Source organism: Plectropomus leopardus, chromosome 9 (assembly GCF_026936395.1).
Source record: "Plectropomus leopardus strain MGB_pleo_1.0 chromosome 9, ASM2693639v1, whole genome shotgun sequence".
Taxonomy (NCBI): Eukaryota; Metazoa; Chordata; class Actinopteri; order Perciformes; family Serranidae; genus Plectropomus; species Plectropomus leopardus.
This window is the reverse complement of record NC_142184.1, coordinates 28,555,864-28,577,500: the sequence shown is the minus strand read 5'-3', so window position 1 is coordinate 28,577,500 and position 21,637 is coordinate 28,555,864. Positions and strand designations below refer to the sequence as shown.

At 38.6% G+C, this 21,637-nt stretch overlaps 1 protein-coding gene across 4 annotated transcripts; it reads right to left on the bottom strand.

Moving 5' to 3' along the window:
- Nucleotides 1-2,113: 2,113 nt before the first annotated feature.
- On the bottom strand, nt 2,114-21,429 carry nadka (NAD kinase a). 4 transcript variants are annotated; one of them, XM_042491205.2, is made up of 12 exons: nt 21,330-21,429; nt 19,926-20,102; nt 16,380-16,463; nt 8,600-8,729; nt 8,371-8,479; nt 7,112-7,197; nt 6,919-7,021; nt 6,643-6,785; nt 4,936-5,035; nt 3,720-3,877; nt 3,367-3,449; nt 2,114-2,882 (listed from the first exon to the last, which is right to left on the bottom strand). In XM_042491205.2, the coding sequence occupies exons 1-12, from the start codon at nt 21,413-21,415 to the stop codon at nt 2,735-2,737; spliced, it is 1,407 nt and encodes a 468-aa protein (XP_042347139.2). In that variant the 5' UTR covers nt 21,416-21,429; the 3' UTR covers nt 2,114-2,734. The 4 variants fall into 4 exon arrangements, with proteins under 4 accessions (XP_042347139.2, XP_042347138.1, XP_087938560.1 ...); XM_042491204.2 differs by having other exon boundaries at nt 21,219-21,357; XM_088082434.1 differs by lacking the exon at nt 21,330-21,429 and adding an exon at nt 20,960-21,108.
- Between the last annotated feature and the right edge of the window lie 208 nt (nt 21,430-21,637).

Sequence of the window (21,637 nt, the reverse complement as noted above, 5' to 3'; positions counted from 1 at the left end):
AAGTACTTCTGACAAGCTAAAAATCAGACTCTTTTTCAACATCAAAAAGAATTAACTGAAGAACTTATTCATGTAAAAAAGTACCAAATAGATTTATTTTCAGAAATGATACATTGTAAACGGGTTAATAAACATATAGACTTTACAAAATACATCTTATTCAAGCATATATATATATATATATATATATATATATATATATATATATATATATATATATATATATATATACTCAGAGTTTAAGGAATGATTGCCTTTTAGAGCGCTGTTGGTCCACTTGAGTGACAACAGGTGACGCCACTGTTCATGTTTTCACCTTGACACAATTTCATGAGCCAATTCATAGTGTATCAATTAGCATCATATACGAACAGATATGTAAGTTAGGCCACCTTAAAGTATTCAGCAAGGACTGCGCAGTGGCAGACTTTAAGCACACTGACCTAAGTCTGGAAATTTGAATTCCTCAACATACACGGACCATTAAATCACCCACAGACATTGGTCTACAAAAAAAATGTACGCAGAGTTCAGCTATGGCTTGAACAACATTTAAAAAAACACTAAAGACATCTGAACTGTGGTCTCTTTGCCTGGAATGATTATCACCTCCTCACATTCCTGACACGTCATCCCATGCACTGACTACATGACTGCTGGACAAAGGCTCTGTGACCCCTTCTACATAACTCAATTAGTCAGTCAATCAAGTGTCATGAGCTGCAGACAGCAAAGACAATGGTCAACATGTTACAATGAAAATGCACAAATCACACATCTGTGCAAATATGTGATTTTACATCATCAATATGATGTAAACCTTAAAAAATAATATTTCTAAACATTAATGATACCAGTGTTTAAGGCACAGTCTGTACAGTTGGGCCACTACTGCCACATAGATTTACTTTAAATCTGCCCTTTTCCAGGATGCACCTACAAATTACGTAAGACAACATTTGCCATTCATTCATGGCATTACAACAGTTTTTTCTTATTTGATTTACATAATTTGAGAAAATTTGATTTTGCAGATTTTTTAGATTTTTTTTTTTTCAGAAAAGTGCAACTGATCCTTTACCTCTACCGAAAGAATTTGTTGTTTATAAAGTAGATGTGTCCCTGCCATCCATCTTAAAGACTAAAAAGTGCTAAAATAGACCATTAAAAGTATTGCAATTACTGCTATCCACAACTGACCTTCAGAGTTTTAGTCCAAGTTTATCCCAAGTTTTGCATTCCCTTGATTACTAGTCAAAAAAATCTTTTTTTTTTCTTCAAAAAGGCCAGTTTGAACAGCATACAGACAGAAAACAGACAGGGAAAATCCTGGACCAATATTTGGGCCAAACTCCATTCAAAAACTGACCAGTTTAACAAGCTTACTCATCAAAACACCGAATATCTTTTGGGGTTTTCTACACACTCCTTCATAATGCTGCATACCTGTAACATACAAATTTAGGTAGGTTACTCTCATAACCTTGTTCTCTAGGAAGCATGAGTGCGGTTGATTAATCTCAGCGCTCTATGGAACCTCAGTGTGTCCAATGAATTGTGAAATAATTTTTTAATTAACTATTAAAACTACAAAGTTTATAAAATACAATTTCATATTGTTATTTTCATGGAATACCCCTCAGCTCAGAGGGTTTATTCAAGGTTTCCCACTTATTCATTAATTGGTGGCGGTCTACCATGTTCAAAACATCCGCCTTCATGTAACGACATTTTTAGAGCTGGATCATTCATTTGGAATATATATACACCATTCAGTTATTCTTTGCACGTCTTTTGGGCACACAGAGTACTCTGGGCACGGAGCAGCAGAACATCAGGTGCAGTTAAAGTGATATTTCAGCAGTAGGTCTAAATGTTTGCTTTCACTCCCTCTGCAGCAGCTGCTCCTCTCATCTATCGATCTGATCAACTATGACTGGATTAACAAATCAATTATCCATCCTGTGACTCAAACTCTTCAAACTGTTGCTGGGGAAAAAGAACTCATGATAAGTTCTCCCTGTGATGCTTTCACATACCCGCAAGAGTTTAGAGAGGGGACACGGACTGATGAAAAAAGGGACACAAATGAGATTTTTTTAAAAAAAGAGAATAAAAAGGGAAGTTTTCATCATCTACCGCCACAGATAAGATTTTAAATATGTGGGAAACATTGGTTATTTATTGAAATCCATTTTGTTTTCATTGTAGAATTTTTAATTTTGTTATTTCTCTAAGTCTCTTTTTAAATGTTTAATTAGCATTTTTTCTAAATGACGTACTCATTGTTCAGCCATTCAACATGTCAAAATTTTCACTCTCCACACTTGACCAGCCAGCAGCTACCGTCAACACTAGCTTGATATTCTGTTGAATTATAATCAATGCTAGCCAAAAAAGCTAGTTAGTATGATTATACATTTTAATTGCTATTTAATTTAATTGAGCACTCTGGGGTTTCATAGTTTGCCTCTTATTCCCACACATTTATGGCACCAAGATTCAACATAATAGGCAACAGCAAAAGAGCTGTTTGACTCAATACTGTGGAATATTACTATGGATCAATTTTAACCCATACGAAGGGCAACATTACCATGAGGGGCATTTTTGAATGGAGTTTGGTGAGACTTTTTATCCATACAAGACAAAACGGCACAGAGCACGGTCACGCTAAAACCAAGACAAAGGAGTCCTTGAGACTTTGGAGAAGACTTCAATGAAGCCTCATGTCTCAGAACTCCTCGTCCTCTGAGCTGAGGTAGTTCTGCTTCTTCCTCACGTTCCAGTGTAAACACTGGGCCAGGCTCTCAAACCAGTCATTGACCGGGTCCCGGAAACAGATGGAGGGAACAGGGAAGCAGGAAGTGGTGATGGTAATACTGGAACAGGAATGGAAAAAAAAGGTTTTGTGTCAGAAAGGGCTCCAGGCCGAATGAGGAAAAAGAAAAAAAAAAAAAAAAAAGTCCAGGTACTTGCAATCAGAAAACAAAAGAGGAGGTGTTGACATCGGATCTGGCAACACAACTTCCTTCTGAAGCAACAGTGGGTATTTGTTCAATGACTGGAAATGACTGGCAGCTCATTTTGAGAACCAGGAAGGTGATTATCTTTAGAGTTGCATAAAGGAAGAGCCTAGATCTGGTATGCGGGACACTGCTGGCCTCAAGCCCACTAAGCAGGTTGATAAGGTTACGTGACAAAGCCTGTAAGTGTTGAGGCAGCTGCTGGGAGAGTTAAACTTATTATCCATTACAGAATCTCTGGGCTTTGTTTTGCTTCATTTACTCCGCGTCACCCTGAGTGTCTCTCTGTTGGCTGTTTGTGTGTCTGAGGTGTGATGACCAGCTCGGTATGTGGACTAACCTGTCTCCGTGGCAGATCTCTTGTCTCTTTCTTCCATCGAATGACACCCAGGCTGTGTTTCTGGCATCACGTGACAGCATTATCTAAAAAAATGACATGCAAAGAATGCAGAAAAGTCACAGAAAGAAGGTTTGTTTTTCACAGTTACGTGAAAACATGTTTTCTTTGTCCTCAATGCTTAACTGAAATAAAATTCATCCTTTAACATAATATGGTCTTTTTTAAAGTAATTTGGGGTTTTAGAATGTAAAACCTGCCTGCCTCTCTATGGACAGCTTTACTGCTTCAAAATACACTAAGACTCCAAATAATAAAAATCCTACGTGTAGGACTGAGTCAAACACTTTAAATACCTTGAGCTCCACACCGGCAGGCACCACGATGGGCCTGAAGGAAAGCGAGTGTGGGCAGATGGGGGTGATCATGATGGCCGGGACGTTGGGATGGATCATGGAAGCTCCTGCTGCCACTGCGTACGCTGTACTTCCTGTAGGTGTAGATACTATCACACCTGAGGACACACAGAGAAACATGCACACACTGAATTAAGGCATGATATCACGTGCAAGTCATGAATACTGTATCTCAGTGGGTGAGAGCCTAACTTTCAACTAACAATTATTTCATTATCATTTCAATTAATACACTGCATGAGAAAATTATATAAAATAGGATAAAACACAATGCAGAGGTTGGAACCAAAAAACTGTAGTTTTTTTGTTTGAGTAAATGACTTAAATAATCAATAAAATATCAAAAGTATCCTCAATTATTACAGGAATCATTTTTAGCACAAATGTAGACAACTTTTTTGACTTGCCACACCTTACTTGCAAAAATATGTACATGGTGTGACTGACCTGAAGGGTGGAGCAAAGATTTTGCTCTTTATTATCAATACTACTGCAGGACATATATTATACTACTATACCACATCCAGGCTAGTAACTTCTGCATGTTGTAGTTTAATATTACTTCCCTGCAGTTGAGTTACACCTTTAACATTTTTATCAAAACTTGGAATCCAGTTACAGCATTTGCAAGGCCTGTAAATGAATATTTCTTTAGTTAACCAACTTGTCGCGTGCAGTTTTGATTGCATTTAAAATGTTCAGTGTAAACTGAACAAAACATTTTTAATTTCTGCTCACATTTTCATACGTTGAAATAAGAGACATGACAAAATATGAATGATTCACATTCAAAGTCTACCAATGACTATTTTTGTAAATGGGAATCGGCACAATGGTAATGTGTGCAAACTGCTGTGCAATATTCACTGCATGCTGGGAGGTGAAGGTCAGCCAGAGGTGCAGAGACTAAACATTGCCTTATCTACAGACCGTCCTGTTTTGGCTGTCAGACAGGTTTTTCTCATATCACTCAGCTGTGGAAGTGTGAATTTTAGGCAGCCTTCCTCTCATAAAACACTGATCTGATTTATGTGTCAGCACTCTCTGACTCTGGACTTGTTGAATGTTGTTGGTACAGTCAAAGGACCCCATGAACTGTAAGTATTTACATTTTCCCAGACGGCTGAGCATCAAGACAGATAATCTGCCTACTCACCGTCTCCCTGCACGGTGGTGATGAGGTGTCCATCCAGGAAGAGGTCAACATTGGAGAGATATGAGGAGGGTCCTCTGTCCACCACAACTTCATTCAGTACCTGAAACACACAGTCACATGTGTTAACCAACACACTACGCCACTAACATCTCTCTCTAGTGTCTCTGCTACACTACAAAAGACGCTCCCTCCTCGTCATGGAATAAGTGTTACTAAACTTACCTGTCAGTGACTATGAACCTCATTCCTGCAGTCAGAGCTGCATTTCTTGTTATGGAGCTGATGACAGTGTTTACTTATGTGGTATTTTAGCTTGTGGTTCAAATCCCTCAGGCATCAGTAATTATGATGACATTACAGGGCTGAGCTGTTTTGGCGTGTTTACAGTGTGGCTGTAGTGAAACTGCATCCTGTTACTAATTGATAAAAATAAATAAATAATTAATTTCCTTAGAGGGATCTCAATTGGCTGCTACCATGCTAACAGTTAATATGTAGCTCCAACTTTTTGTGTGTGTTTGCTACAGGTTTGGAGAACCAGAGACGTTCATCTAGCTGAGGTGTGTACGATGGAGTGGACAGTAGGCTAGCAAGATATACTGAGTCTAAAGAGGTTTTTCCGTGTCATGAAGGTGGCTCTCTTTTAACCTGGCATGACCACCATGGTAACTTAAATTGCACGGCTAACCTGGTCAGCACCAGTTTTTGTTCTAAATTTAGGACTGAAACCAGCTTAAAGGTGTTTTTCACTAATAGTATCTTTATATTTGATTCACAAGGTTGTTCTGGCTCTCACTGAAGTATTGAATATGTTCGTAGTGTTCTCTGGTAAATTTATCCACGCTGACTCCAGCTCTTCTATAAAATCACAGGTAGCATACACTAATGGTGCACTACAGGACTGATCAGTGTGACATTTACTTGCATATGAAAGGCAGTATGTAATTCCTTCAAACCAGCATAATGTTATTATTTTGGGTTATGTTTTTATTAGGGCTGTCAGCGTTAACGTATTAATTGCAATGTGATTAAGGACTAAACTTAACGCAGTATTTTTTAAAAACTCAGGTAGTGAGTGACCAGTCGTATGCTTTACCATCACACCACACCAACGCAACACTGATTTGAAATAAAATAAATCTAGAAGTCAAGATCAAAAGTTCATTTCTTTGCATTTATTTGATAGACAATCAAGATCAGTCTTGTAAAATTGCTTTACCTTGTTAATATGGACCTCAAAACAGTTTTGAAATGCAAAATAATGGAATTTTACACATGAGATTAACCACTGAAATCCGGCAGTTAACCATGATTTTAAAAATTAAACTGACAGCCCTAGTTTTTATGATCAGTCCTGGTATGCTGAAGTCTGTTTCACACTGCTGGTACATTACAGCTAAAAGAACACAGATTAGAAAACGGATTAGTTGATTGGTATTTATCACAGATAACATTTAAACAGTAAAATTAATGTGGCTTTGATTTGTGTTTGTCGAGCCAGCTCACGCAAAGAAAGCCTGACTCTACTTAACTTGCTTCACGGTACACCCCTCGGGGCTGCTGTGTAAATCAGCCACGTGAACTGATGAACAGAAAAATCTGTGTTCTTACATCTTGGCAAAGAGAGAGAGGATATTAATGTTGGCCAAGGCTAAGATTTGGGTTTTTTAAGTGGTTAGGAGAACAGGTTTAAGCTGCAGATAATACCTGATACTGCACAGCTTTCCAGCTGCTTTCAATGTCTCCATTGGTGAGGATGAAGCCCTTTTCGTCCACTCTGGCCTTTTTTTCCCAGTTCTCTTTAAGCACCCGCACTTTCAAGCGACTTCGCAAGACAATGGCAGCGTTACCTACAAACAATATACATACAAATATTTGAAGTGCCTTTTGTAAATGACCGTTGGAGCACATCAAACTGATTAGAAGTGTATATCAATTAAGAAAGAGAGAGACTGACAGACTTTGGTAGAGAACATTCAGTACCTTCAATGATTTGGGTGACTTGAGACTGGTAGGTGTCAAATTTAAAGGGTGTCAGGAAACCCAGGGAGCCCAGGTGGAAGGCCATAACTGGTGGAACGCTCTCCTACAAATTAACAAAGAGAGAAAAGAGTTTTTGTGTTATACCAGTTCGTGTAAAAACACACAATGGCTGTTTTTAAACCTGGCTGTTTACCTGGAAGAGCGAAGATGCATACAGCAAAGTTCCATCACCACCAAGACAGATGATGAAGTCTACGCGATTGGAGATGTCGTCAAGATCTGAGAAATATATGAGAATGAACCTTTTAAATATTTTATCTTGAGATTGTGATTGTTTTTATTTTTTATATATGTAGTGTGTATTAGTGATGGGACATTACACGATTTTTATCATGGATGGCAATAAGCACACTGATTGGTGCACGCAGTTGTCAAATACGTAGTAAAATCCCTCTTTTATGGTATTAAATTGCAAATTTAAACTAAACTTATCAGAAAAACCATCCTCTAACATGGAGATAGAGGGTTTTATGACCTATACTGCTGCCAGCCATTATGGGGCAATCGAGACGCTTTGGCTTCACCATTGTGGGGCTGTCGAGTGGACAATCTTTATATACAATCTATGGTACCAACAATAAAGATACTCTGCAAAAACAGGCTGCATATGCACCAACCTAAAAAAAGAACAAAAAAAATTAATGGTCTTGATCAAAAATTGGTATATTTTATACTGAAAGATATGATGCCATAAGAAGGATGTTAACTTAAAGCGTGTCCGATCCATGATGCAAAAAATATATGTTTCTTATCAAAATGTACAGTAAAGAGATTCCAGTATGTTTTTGTCAAGGGTCAAACTCTGAGGCTGAAAAATGAAGCCAATGTGAAAGAGTTAGAAACTGCAGTTCATCAAGCGGCCACTGGAGGCTGGCCCCAAAACAGAGTAAAACCCCATAGGCCCCCATTTTAAAACTTTACAGCAGAAATAAACATGTTTACAGCCTGGTACAAAAACTACTACTATCTACTTTTGGTCTCTAGCTAATTTCAACAATCATGACAACTTCAGGTGGGGGATTATTTTATAAGTCACCCGTTTACATTACATTAAGGCTCTAAGTTACGCATATTAAAAGGGCGGAGCTACTTGAGTGACAGGCTGTCTTAAAGGTGTCACTACAGTCTGAGAGCATGATCCATCCCTCTCTCCTCCACAGCCAAGATAGCAAAATGGTGATGGCCAAAATGCTGAACTCGAGTCTTCAAATAGCAGTCCACAAACCAACGGATGATGTCATGGTAGTTAGGTCCAATATTTATACAGTCTATGATTTTAGTGCTATTGCGCATATGTTGGATATTATAGCATTTTATACAATTATTTGGGCCCAGATCATAAACGTTTCCTATTGTCCAATGCCTAGCCATAGCAAAGACAGATTTTCTTACCGTCTCTAAAAGTGCAGAATTTCTTAGTGATGGCCCCAAAGTTTTCATCATCCGAAATAGCTGGGTCCTCCAAAACCTTTTTCTCCACGTAAACAATCATGTCTTTCACCTAAAACAACCACAAGATTTACAGAGATTAAAGACTGCATCACACACGGTGGTTTCACATCGATGTCTCAACAGCTTCCCATCCAAATTACTTTCACTATTAAAGGCCACCCCTTCATACCTCTGTGAGGAATACGCAGAGCTCTTTAAAAGGCTGAAGCAGACTGGCATCTCGAATCTTCTTGATGACAAGGACACTTTTTGGTGGCGTGTTCCATGTCAGTCTCTGGCTGGCAGGGTCCTGAATGTGCCTAAGCACACAAACGCAACGTTCAGAAAACAGACTCAACAGTCACATAATCAGGACTCCCTTTTACATCAGCATAGACCTGAGTGTTAAGATTGTGGCTGATGTAACATCTGTTAACTAACCGACTGTACATCATAAAATGGACTGCTTAGTACCTATCCAATTAGAGACGCTAACTCAAAGTCTAGTTCTGTAGCCACATACTCATCAGCGAGTCAGGGCCGTTATTGGTTAATTGTTAATATGTTTGGAAAAAAGACATTACTGTAAAAAGGGCAAGGTAAAAATGTCAGAGTGGTGTTCTAAGAGGGAAAAAAAGAATGAAAGAATCTCTCGAAAATTGAGCTCTTGAAACCAAAGTGCATTCTGAAATGACAAGCGGAGAGCCACGAGTTGTGAGGATGAATTCAGAGAAATAGCACAACATAAAAACGACTAACAAGAGGCATGGAAATTGAAACTCCCTGGGGGTGAAACAAAATGAAAACCACATGGAAAATGAGCTAATGTAAAAGCTGGAAATAGCTAAGAGATTCTAGTCTAGGATTACTTAACAATACCAAAGTCTGATGACAGCCCTAATTAGTTACAGCTCTCAGTCATACATATTAGGCAGTTACTTTGGGAATTTGTTAGTTCTTGCAGGAAGGGTTACACAGATGCAGGCTGCCTACATACCCAAAGACTCAATACTGTACCTGAAAACAGTTAGTTCTGCTTTAAATGGCTTTCATATGCGAATGAGTATTATAAAATGACATTGATGGCAGTTTCATGTGGAGAATCACAATTTCAAACCTATTCACAACCAGCTGTACCCATAAGAGGACGTCACTGAGACTAAATGAGAGAGATACTGATGCAGTTTGAGAACCACTGTGCTCTGTCGACCCTGTATTCACGTCACGTTGGTTTTACCGTGAATACCAGCTCCCATTAACCATCTAATGGTGATTTACTGAACAAGTTTGTCTTTGTTTGGTTCTGATATCCACACTGTACAAATTTTAGTACTGTGCCAACACCGGCCTCAGATGTGGCCTATCCACTGCTGAAAATATTAAAATGATCAGACACCATTCTCAGTAATACAATCAAGGCAGTAGGGTTTTTTTCCCCCAGGTGAGGACACAGCCAGGAGAACATGAGTGAATAAAAACCTACAAACCCTCTGTGCACCACACTAGGCATTTAAAAATAAAAAAATAAAATCATTTAGCAATTACTTTTCCAGCTATTGCGATGAGTGGTGATTTTAGTGGGAATCGTATCTTTTACATTTTTAATTTTCACTGATAAAACTATAAAAATCATTATGATGGGATTTTTGCTTGTCTTTTATACTAAAAAACATAATTCCTTACATTTATAATATGATTTTTAGGCTGGGGGATCTCTGTAGCACTACACGGCTTTCTTTATAATGGTATGTTGTGACACATTTTAGCTTTATAAAAAAAATTGCAGCCCCTGCAGTTTGGATATTGCACGCATTGATTTCAATTTATTGTGCAGCCTAACATAACCTATAGTTTGGAACCAGTGATTCAAATACACACCTATAACATGCATACAAAACTCTTCAGTCCCGACAAATAACACAAGAAAGCAGAATTATTAGAACATCCTGTTTCTTTGTCTACTTAAAACGCATCAAAGATATTCACAAGGCAGTCATTATTATTCTCACATTGTCTTGCACTGTACAGGTTCGTGTGGCAAATATAATCAAAACACTTCCTGAATCAAGTGAAACTGATTGAACCAATCGGACAGGCACATCATGGAAGCTGTGCAGGCCCTGGTTTCGGAATAAAAATAAAGGATACAAAGCAAATCTTCATCAGCATTTGAACAGGCGATGAGCTGTGATCTATTCATGGACAGTTTCTCCTTTGACTACCTCAAAGCATCTGCACTGTGACCTTCCCCTTTCACTCAAAAACCCCACTCTGTCCAAACCACTGGGCCATGCTCTTACAATAGCCCGGCTCTGTGATAACACGCAAACACAGCAACTTCTTCAGTGTCACACCTACCGCTGGCCAGTACGAGTAAACTTGACATCACATCAGCCTCTAAGAGCTATCAGTCCAACACTGCACACTCCGGACACATGTACAGTCTTCCTCTTTCCATTCAAGCCAAGATGAAAATGAAATAAATCAAGCATGACACCAGTTTAATAATACTATTAGCTGTCTGCAGTTAAGCTCTGGTTGTCTGTACTCCGTGCACGGCACTTAATATTTCACCAATCAAACATATTCTCTGTTGAGAAAGAAATAAGGAAGATGCTCTCACCATTTCCACACTTTATTCTCACTGTTTTTCCCTGGAGTGTCCTGCAGTACGCACTGGTTGAACTTCATGGCTGTACACATGTAACAAGGATGCTGCTTCAGGCCAAATCAGCTGGAGAGCGGCACTCCGGCAACACGGCTCATTCTATCTCTAACAACTTCCTTGATTGCACATTGTAAAGCAGCTGGAGCAACTGAGTCAGTTCACTTCTTGCGGTCAAGCTGTGAGTCAGCCACGGGCTGTCTGAGAGGCTACACGAGGCGGAGAGCGTCTTCACGCGCTGTGGTCGGGCTCCGGGATCAGCTAACAGCCCCTCAGGCTGGATCCACTGTGGCTATATTTGTCCCAATGAGGACTTAACACTAAACCTTCCTGGAGCATTCTGCTGCTGAATAAAGGCTCTCACTCATCTTAGTGTTGACTTTATCTCAGCTCCCGCCCACTCTGCTGTGCTGAACACACCCACTTCAGGGGAAGGACCTTCCTTATTGGACAGGTGAGATTTACTGAAACAAAACAATGACACGCTATTCCTGAAACTAGCATATCCATTATAATGACAGGTATTATAATACAATGAGCCATCTATCTGGCCCGAATGTTCTTCATTATTTGAAGAATTATGTAATTACTTTAACTACTCTAAATAACAAAGGAGGATAGACGTCACTTGGATAACACCTGCTGGATTACTGTAAACAAATTACTCAATTTGGAGTTTTTCAATTTCTGCTTATTTAAAAAAAAAAAAAAAAGAAAAAAAAAGAAGAAATATCTTCCTTTAAATTAAAGGACACAGTAGTCAAAATGTTACCCTTAAATAAAAAATTAACTGATTGTGTTTTTATGTAAAGCCAGAAAAAGTCCCTTTTTATTTTATGACCCATTTTCAAGAAAAGACAATGCTGCTTAATGACCTGCAGGAAGAGGAAGTCCAAGGTGAAATATATCAACAGGGCTACGTGGGTATATGACGTAATCATACATTAAAATACAACAGGATGTAGCTGAGCTTTCTTGTGTCCTACAACGGTCACCATCATAATTTAACCAGTTCACCGCAGGCCAATGTGTAAATTACTTTTCATTCTCACAAGCAATTTTTATCTCACACACCGCCATGACAGTGATTATTTACACAGAAAGGCAACATAGTGCACTGCAGCTATTAGAGATGTGCGCATGTAGTATGTAAGTATATAAATAGTACATAAATTATTATTTTATGCAATTGTACTAACCCAATCGAAATGCCGTTGCATTTTCCAAAATATGTTTTTACCTAAAGAATATTGTTTTCAATGAATGTTATGCGTTTTCTCTATTTAATGAGTTGATGTTTTGAGGGATAATGTGCAATTTTCATACTCACAATCACCAGAGGCCTCGAAATAGGATATGTTCAAGGTACGATATCATTGCGTTTTTTTTTTGCGATATGATGAGTAAAGCAATAACATATATTGTAATTTATTACTTTTTTAAAAACTCTTATTTATGTTCCCCAAAGGAAAACTTTTGCCAGCATCGGTTTAATCTAAGAAGATAAAGTTTGAAAGATATGGTTTCTCACTTTGGTCATTTTTATTGTAGCTAAATGTATGTAGTGGACTGAAAAAGCAACTGCTTTTATTTCTCTACTAGGCAATCAAGTATAATTTGTTTTTGCAATGTTAATAATCTATTTCATAAAAAAATGACACTTGGTGCCCTACTATCAATACAATATTGCATGAAAAAATATTCTGACACTATGCTGTATTGCTTTTTTCCCCCACCCCTAATTCATACTGTACTGTGTAAAAAGCAACACATTTCCACCACTTTTAAAATACCATTTTGTGATTGAAAGATATGATTTACGGCTTTAAAAATATTTGCATTATTTTTTCGGAGAAAGTTTAACCTTACGGCTTATATAGTGCAAATTTTCTGCAGAGTGCCTGTTTATAGATAAGATTACATTAAAAAGACAAAACTTGGAACATGGTGTACCGACCCAACTGGCACTTAAAGTCTCTTTGTTTAGGGCGTGTTCATGGCATCTGTAGGACAACCTGATGTCACTGGAACGGGTGGAGATTCTGTCTGTCTTCGAACAACAAATGCTCTCCAACAACGACATGCAAAACCAATACCAAACAAAAAACAAACAGGCTGGGCCCATCAATACCTTGAGTAGTATCACAACCACACCCTTCAACAGAGAGTAAACGAAGCAGTTAGTTTTCAGTTTGGATGGTCTAATCTGTGACTACTTCACTTGATATTTGGTGCTAAATCACCTTTTCTATTGCTTCTGAAATTCCAAGTACATTTGCACAGTATTTCTCGATGGAGCAAGGTCTTCCTAAAAATACTGCAGCCTAACCTTTATTTTGGAGTAAATATAGCCTGGTTTTACTACTTTTAACCTGTCTAGAAGCTTTGAGGAAGCTAATCCATCAATTACTGCTGCCTAAGACAAACAGTGCTAGGAGCCACTTATGTGACTGGGGCAGTTGAGACGGCAGCAGTCTGACAACGCTTTGACGGGAAAACATCAAGAGTTTTACACGGCTCTGCCGCCTGAGTCATTATGTTGATTTATGCAACAGTTTCAGCAGGTGGACACATTAACACTAACACCTGTTTGCTATAACCCTCTACAGCATTTTATTACCTCTGATTCTTTGTGAAACGTCACGCTTCTGGTGATAATAATTCAGAATAAAGCTGATACGATTTTGTAGTCACTTTTGTTGGCATACTGTATTGCATAATAAAACAAGATATGTTATAGCATTGCATCAACATTCTGAATAGGAACAGAGCCATATAAAAGGTAGCGCTTACCGGGAGCTCTTGTATTGGATAAGATTAATCAGATAATCAGTAATTACGGCATCTCATGTTAGTATTTCTTTATTGTATTTGTATTATGTTATAGTAAATTGAATATCTTGGTTTGACGAGGTATCACATGGTCTTACTTTGCTAGCTTTTTGCTGGAGCTTATTACAGAATCTCAAAAGGTCTGGAAAAAGTGACTCAATTCAAGTTGATTAAAAAAGCCAAATATCACAATTTGCTTCAGAAGCAATGACATCCCGCTGTCCTTGGACTAGGGTTAACACAGCATTTTTACAGCACAATAATCGTCTCAGAAAATAGCGTGATTTCACAGAATCACGGTATTACAGAAAAATTATTATTATCAGTTCCAATGTCCTTAACAGGAGTGAAAACAGAGGGCTTTTTTCAGGGCATTAAAACAAATGTTTTGTTACTAGAATTCAAACTTGAAACCAATTTTTGAGACGAAGGTATGTGTAAAAAGTCTCCCTTTTGAAAATAACTGAAATAAAAGGTTAAATTCACCGTCCAGTTCTATGTTTTTCAATACCGAGGACGAGCAAATGTACACAGCATGATAACCATCAATTTTCAGACCACAGAATACATTGAAAGCAGTATATTGCTGCAACTCTTACTTTGGACTCACAGCAGAAAAGGAAAAACTCCCCCCGAAAATCTGAGGTTGCCTTGTTTGAATGTTAGGGATTATTGTTCAACTGCACTGCTGAGTTAATGGTCAATATTACATAAAACAGCAAATAAAATTCCACAACATCAGTCTCCCATGCACTGTCTCTGGAGTAACTCCAGACTTTATACTTCATGATATCACAAGTTTGAGACTAACTTCTCTGTTTTCTGTTTTTGAGAGAGTAGCTCATGTTCAAATACTGACTGAACTTTCTAAGGCCGTGAAAATTACAAATGGGAATTCCTATTTTAGTTGTTGTTCCCGTTTAGTACTTTTTAATTTCACATCACTCCATCTGGCATCATTTCAAAAGCAGACATTTGACACATGCATGTCTATACAGGGACATGATGACATCACATGCGAGCATGCTTGAACACGTCTTTAATATGTTGATGGATACTTTGGCAGATGCATAATTACAACCTGCCAAAAAGTGGAAATCAATCTCACAGAACTCAAAATTTGGAAAGATGCCAAATCTGTCATTTTGCATCTCATTTTTTTTTTTTTTTTTTAAATGTACGTGACATTAACCATACAGTTCGCAATATTTGTGTTGCCAACTTTGAAGTTACAAAAGAGGATGTTAAGAAATTTAGGTGGAAGATTGAGATCATGAGATTACAAGATTCTCATAAACAACCTGTTGAGGAGAAGTTTGCCATTTTATAGATACAGGAAGTACTGTTTTTTTTATTAATTCACTCTGATCAGGGACAGGTGAGAGTGAGATCACTTGGTGCCATGATACTCAGCAGCATGGTCTATTTGTACAAGAAGAAGTACATATTTTTGGGGCACCCCCTCCACCTGGTGAGCCACTGGGTGCCCCAAAAATATGTACTTCTTCCTCTCATACAAAGGCTGTGTCCTTGCTGCAGGTTTGATTGCGACCTCAACTCTTTGCTGCATGTCATCCCCTCTCTCTCTCTCTGTCTCTCTGTCTCTACCCCGTTCACACTTTAATTATCTTCTCAAATAAAAGGCAAAAAGCCCCCCCAAAAAATCTTTAAAAAAGTACATATTTTTTGTTCACTTATATGACAAAAGTAAACAAACAGCGATGGCATATTATTATGTCCCATATATTACAAATAGCTGCCTGATTTAATGATGTGACAAATATTTACTAAGTTACAAGCTAAAGAGGTCAGCTGGTGTCAGTAGTTAGTTAGCACATGGTGTCCTTTAAAGACTGCCACTGTTAATGTTAAACTTGGCCCCGCTCAATAAGAAACTGAATCTTCTTTTGTTGGTCAAGCAGTACTTTGATGAGGACAAGACAGTCTGTTTGTTTTTAGAGTGCAGAGAAACTGCAACAGAGGACTGATGAGGAACAGGTTAGATGTTTGATACTTGTTTTTGAGATGTTACATTACTTTACATATCATTAACTTTCAATAAGGAGGAAGCTTGTAAAAGCTACGTGAATAGTCAAACCATTAAGTGACATGCAGCTAGGGCGGCCTTGCCTTATGCTATTGTGTGTCAAATATCACACCTTTTTAACTAGACGTGTTTGAATGTAAACACTTTTTGCCAAATTTAAACATGTTTGAACAAAATTTTCACCATTATGTAAGCACCATCTGACAACTGAATGTTTTAATTTTAAAAAAGTAAAGTTTAATATTAACATTTACAACTGACTGAATGCATCAGAGACTTGCCCAAAAATATGAAAAAGCAACGGCAAGTGGCTTCATAGTTTTTGGTGCTGCACAGACTGAACTGAAAAACTGAAACTACATATATATATATATATAAACACTCTTTAAACTCACTCAAAACTTGTATTTGCTCTGTGAGACTTACATTACTGTGTGTGGATTCTGGAGCATGCATGCCTTCGGGCCGAATGTGGTCACAGGGCTTGGTCCATGAAGCGACTGAGTCCTCCTAAAAACAGGATGAAAAAGGCCAAACATGCAGGTTTAAAATAGGGAAGCTGCTGAGCATGTATGCAAATGATCATCTCTACAATTTGTTAAAGAAAAACTAAATGCACACTATTTTTAGACCGTAAAAAAGAAGTTGTATTTAGTTTCAGTTGTGATATGTGAAATAAGTGTTACTTTCTCATCATTACAGGACACTGTGAGCTGAGCTGGAGAATGCTCGGTGTTGCCAGTGGACGTTTCTAAAATTCCTACATTTCTAAACGCCTCTTATGTAAAATCTCTAATCAAATATATTCCACTTTCATTTCTGTGTTTTGAGAAATAAAGAGAAGTGAAGTCACAATGACTGAGACATTTAGAGAAAGAGCCTGAGCCTACAGATTTCTAATATTAAATTCATCATCAGCAGATATAAAATACACTGTGTGTACACATTTGTGGTCGCTCAGTCTATCTAATGTAGATAACGTGACTCACGCTCTGTGTGACCTTTGGTGGTGAATAATGGGTCCGCGGCCCACATTATCTCAAGAAGAGTTTTCACAATTCTTGGCAAATGGTAATAATGCATTGTGAAATTTTTGAAAAAACAAACACTCTTATCTGTCCTACCTGTGGTACAAACACTGTATCAGTAATTGATGAAATAAAGCCCAACGGTTGTAATACACATTAACATTAACCACATCAGATGTCTTTATCTGCTCTGGAGTTCAGTGAAAAAATGTGAGCACACCCCGTCTGTCTCTCTGAACTTTCTTAAAACTACACGATTGTATTGGAGGTGAAAGGTCAGTGACACTGATCTGTGTTGATGCACTACAAGATGACTGCGTCCTACTACAGAAGCCTTTATGCTGCAGCACAACAGTCAGCCAACAAATCCTCTTAGCAGTCTGATTCTGTGAATTCACCATCTGCTGTTTTCCAGCGCTTAAAGCTGCATTCATCAACATTTTCATATTGACACTGAATGAAACGATTTAAGTGTGATTTGACAGGTGTTGCTTGTTTTGACAGACAAGACAGAGAGCCATCATGGATTGAGCAGCTTTGCGGAGTTTCAGCCTCTTTTGGCTTTTTGTTTTGAAATTATTCAGGGGGCCAGAAACATGACTCAAATGGGATGATAACGCTGCTCTGTGTCTATCAGGCATGACAACAGGCAAATGTTTACTTTACTTCTCACAACTTTAAAAAGCAAGAAAGTCATGCACTGTACACACATCAGCTTATTTTTGGAGTTCTTCTGTCTATTAGTGGAGAAAATGATTTTAATAATGCTGTAAGATTTACATGTTAACACATAGTTGTACATTCTGAGCGGGAGGCAGGGGACCCAGCCCCCTCAATATTTAGAGGACAAGCACTTCTCTCCTCTGATTAACAGTCAGTCAGTCATTTTCTGAAACCGCTTGTCCTCATAAGGGTCGCAGGGGGACTGGAGCCAATCCCAGCTGTCATTGGGCGGAAGGCGGGGTACACCCTGCACAGTTCGACAGACCATCGCAGGGCCGACACACATAGACAGACAACCATACACGTTCACACTCACACCTATGGGCAATTTAAAGTCACCAATCAACCTGAGCTGCATGTCTTTGGACTGTGGGAGGAAGCCGGAGACCCCGGAGAGAACCCACGCAGACACGGAGAGAACATGCAAACTCCGCACAGAAGGGCCCCCGCCCACGGACCGAATCACGGTCTAACCGGGTTTCGAACCAGTGAGGCAACAGTGCTAACCACGATGCCTGCGTGCCGCCCCCTCTGACTAACAGGTTTTTTGGTATTTTTTTAAGAGATTACTAAATGATGTGCATCTGGTACTTCCACCTGTTTGCCATCGTAAATATGCTCTATTATATGCAGTTGACACAGATATTCAAAACAAGACAGAACGTAATAAATAAACCATTGCAAAACAGGGACGTACAAAACAAACAAATGTTTTTGTTCATGTGTAGACTAAGACACTAAACACGAAAACTGGACTCCCCACAGAGCGTGGCCCAGTGTGTCAAACCTTCCAAAAATGTTAAATATTTGCCCAAATTTTCTAATACACACACCCAATCTTCCAAACTGTTTATGGGACATATTTTCAAATGCTGCCACTCTTGTCATCTCTGCAGCACATTCTTGGACTGAAGTCAGGCTGAAACTTAAAAAGTTTTGTTCGGAGATGTAACAAATAATGGAAAGAATATAAAGAACCTTAAATGCAACTACAAAGGCAGCTGTGTGGACCAACCATGTCACTGAATGTCAATATGCAAGCACACTTGAAGTCTGTACCAAATGCTATCTTGATTTTTTTTTCTTGTTTCTTTTTGTCGTGATCAATGAAATCTGAGAGGCGAGAGAGTCTGTTATCAGCTATTTTAGGCTATTAAACAATCTTCAGATTAAGATCCTAAACACCTTTCTGCCTGGGGAAACGGCTTACCTCATGGTTGTTTGTTTTGAGTCACTGTCCTATAATCATCATGTCACTAACAAAATCATCACCTTTCTATTCCAGTTTCCAAGCAATCAGTTGTTTGCCTACATCCATTGCAACAGATGTCATGTCATTGCCATATTAGGTTAAACTCAATAAAACTGTGGGATTGTGTTTCAACATCTTGGACACGTGTAATCTTTGAGTGACATTTCACTTCCTCATCAATAATGGGTCAGTCCCGATTGGTACTTAAAGGACATTTTCAGACAGACGCCTTTTCACTTCTCTTTGTGAAAAACCTCATAACTGTTGCCAAAACACTCAAACAAAGCCATTGCGACATCCACAGCGAACAAACGCCTCAAGACATTTTGTTGAAGTCGCTTCTGTAATGGTTCAGGGGACATATGTCTGAGGTGGTGCAACATAGATCATGTCACAAGGGTATTTCAAAAATGTTTCTCACACAGCTCACAGCAACACCAGCTGTTTTTAAATATCACCTAGCAGCAACTCAATCCAGTAATTGTCTCGCGGCAATGTGCTCTGTGAACTTAAAATATGTATGCATCAGGATCAGGCACACTGAGAAATGTTCTTTTAAACTGAGATATGTAGCTATTGAATTGCTGCTCATGTGAGTGGTATTGAAATGTCATTTTAATCCTTTATTATGTGAAACTGACATGAAAATCTGGATTAGATTATTAACAACTATGCTGAAATGTAGATGCAACACATCCAGGAATGTTTGCTCATAGATTAGTTCATACAATCCCAATGTGAGACACAACAAGAGATTCTAGTCCAGCCTAAAAGCTGAGTCCACAATTAGACCAAAGTCATTAGTAAAACTCTCACTTTCCAAACTGGCTAGAAAACAAGCTGAGGTCATGCATGGTGTAAGAAAAGCTATTTAAATTCTTTTGACCTATGACTAAACATAACAACAGGCCTGTCAGTCATCACCTTAGGAAATAATTTTCCATGTGTGGGCCCCTGTTAAACACATACTTGTACTCAGAGGAGCTGCCGGCTGAGGAGGTGCTCAGGCTGCGGGCCTTCCTGTTGCGTCGAGCCAGGTTGCGGGCGTTGACCTCCCCTTCGTCACAGGTGGAGCAGCAGTACGGGGTAGATCCCACTCTCATCTCCTCTCCACCGTCCATCTCAGACAGCCAGGCTGCAAGTAACCTGACAGGGCACATCAATTATTAACCCTTTGAAACTTGAATCAATATCAATTTTCTTGCGCTGTTTTCAGATACCTTCACAAGTATTTCAACATTTAAAATCTCAGGAAATTGGTTTGCTTTCTCTTGCAAACATGGAAGACAGGCAATAAGCAACATGGCAAGAAGTGTTCCGTAAATTGCACAAAATCAGTAGATTTTTAAAAAATTGTTTTTTTAGAAGCTAGGGAAAAATATCCAAAAATTTATATTCATAAGATCTGTTTTTTAAGTTGCCCATTGCCTTTTAAAATAGTTTTTAAACAGATTTGAAAAATAGTTTTTAAAAGAGGTCTAGCCAGGTTGCTCGGGTCTCAAATGGTTAATGAAGTCGAAGTAAATGTAAGCAAGCAAAAGGTGATTATGCGAGTCTAGGCCAAAGTCCACTGGAAAAAGGGAGCAATTTAAATCGTGCATGATAAAATGTAAATACATTAAGAATAATTACTGTATTCTATACATGGAGTCGATAAATAAGAGTCAATCTATAATTCGGCTTACACACAATCCACAGGTCCGCACATATTTCTGCCAATTTTAAACTTTTATGTCGGTTCAACAGCATGTCTTCGTCAAAGTGCAGAAACGTTTTCTAAATCTATATCAAGTTAGATTTAAGCGCCACCAAATGTCTGTTACGAACTGAAAAGTTGTGAAGCTTAGAGTAAAGCACATTAGCGGTTTTTATGGCGTCAGAGGAGTATAATAAAGGTTTTTACTAGTTGTGAGGTTACCGTTGGCTAGTCAGTTAGATAAACAGCTAAACTAGCTGTAATTAGGCTACATTCGTTACCGCTTAATTATTATGATAAAGGCTACCTGAGGCACGCAGTTGCGTAGTCACTGAAGCTAGCTAGCCTCGAAAGTTATCCGTTTGTCAAAAAGTCAAATCACTCATCAATGTAAGCTACAACAACACCTCCGCCGACATAAATGACAGTTAAGCGGATGAATGGTGGCGGGTCCACACAGCAGAGCATTCCCAGTGAGCTAACTAAGCTAGTTAGCGAGCCAAGCTAGCAGTAGCGGCATGCTCAACACAAAGCGTGAAATCACTCATCTCTGAGGCCAACAATACCTTTCACCCACAACGTTACAGGGGACGAGACAAATTCGGAGCGCAGCAAACTGCCGTTGGGATCAGAGCCTCGACATCATTTCATTAAATAACAATGTTACACCATCTTACTTTGCAAGAGAGCTGTTGTCAACAGTCGGCTCATCACTTCCTGATATGGATTGACCAATCACAGGCTCGCTCATCGCCGACGTCATGTTGGACGGCCTGACCAAACTGACCAGAGTGTCACAATGACTGTCACACAGCTGTTTAATTTACCCTGCTAATTCCCTTATTGTTCACAGACAATATAATAATAATCATAATGATTATGATGATAATAACCACAATAATGATAATACATTTTATTTAGAGTGCTTTTCTAGGTACTCAAAGACACTTTACAGAATTCAAAAAATGAAAAAATGAAATTGAGC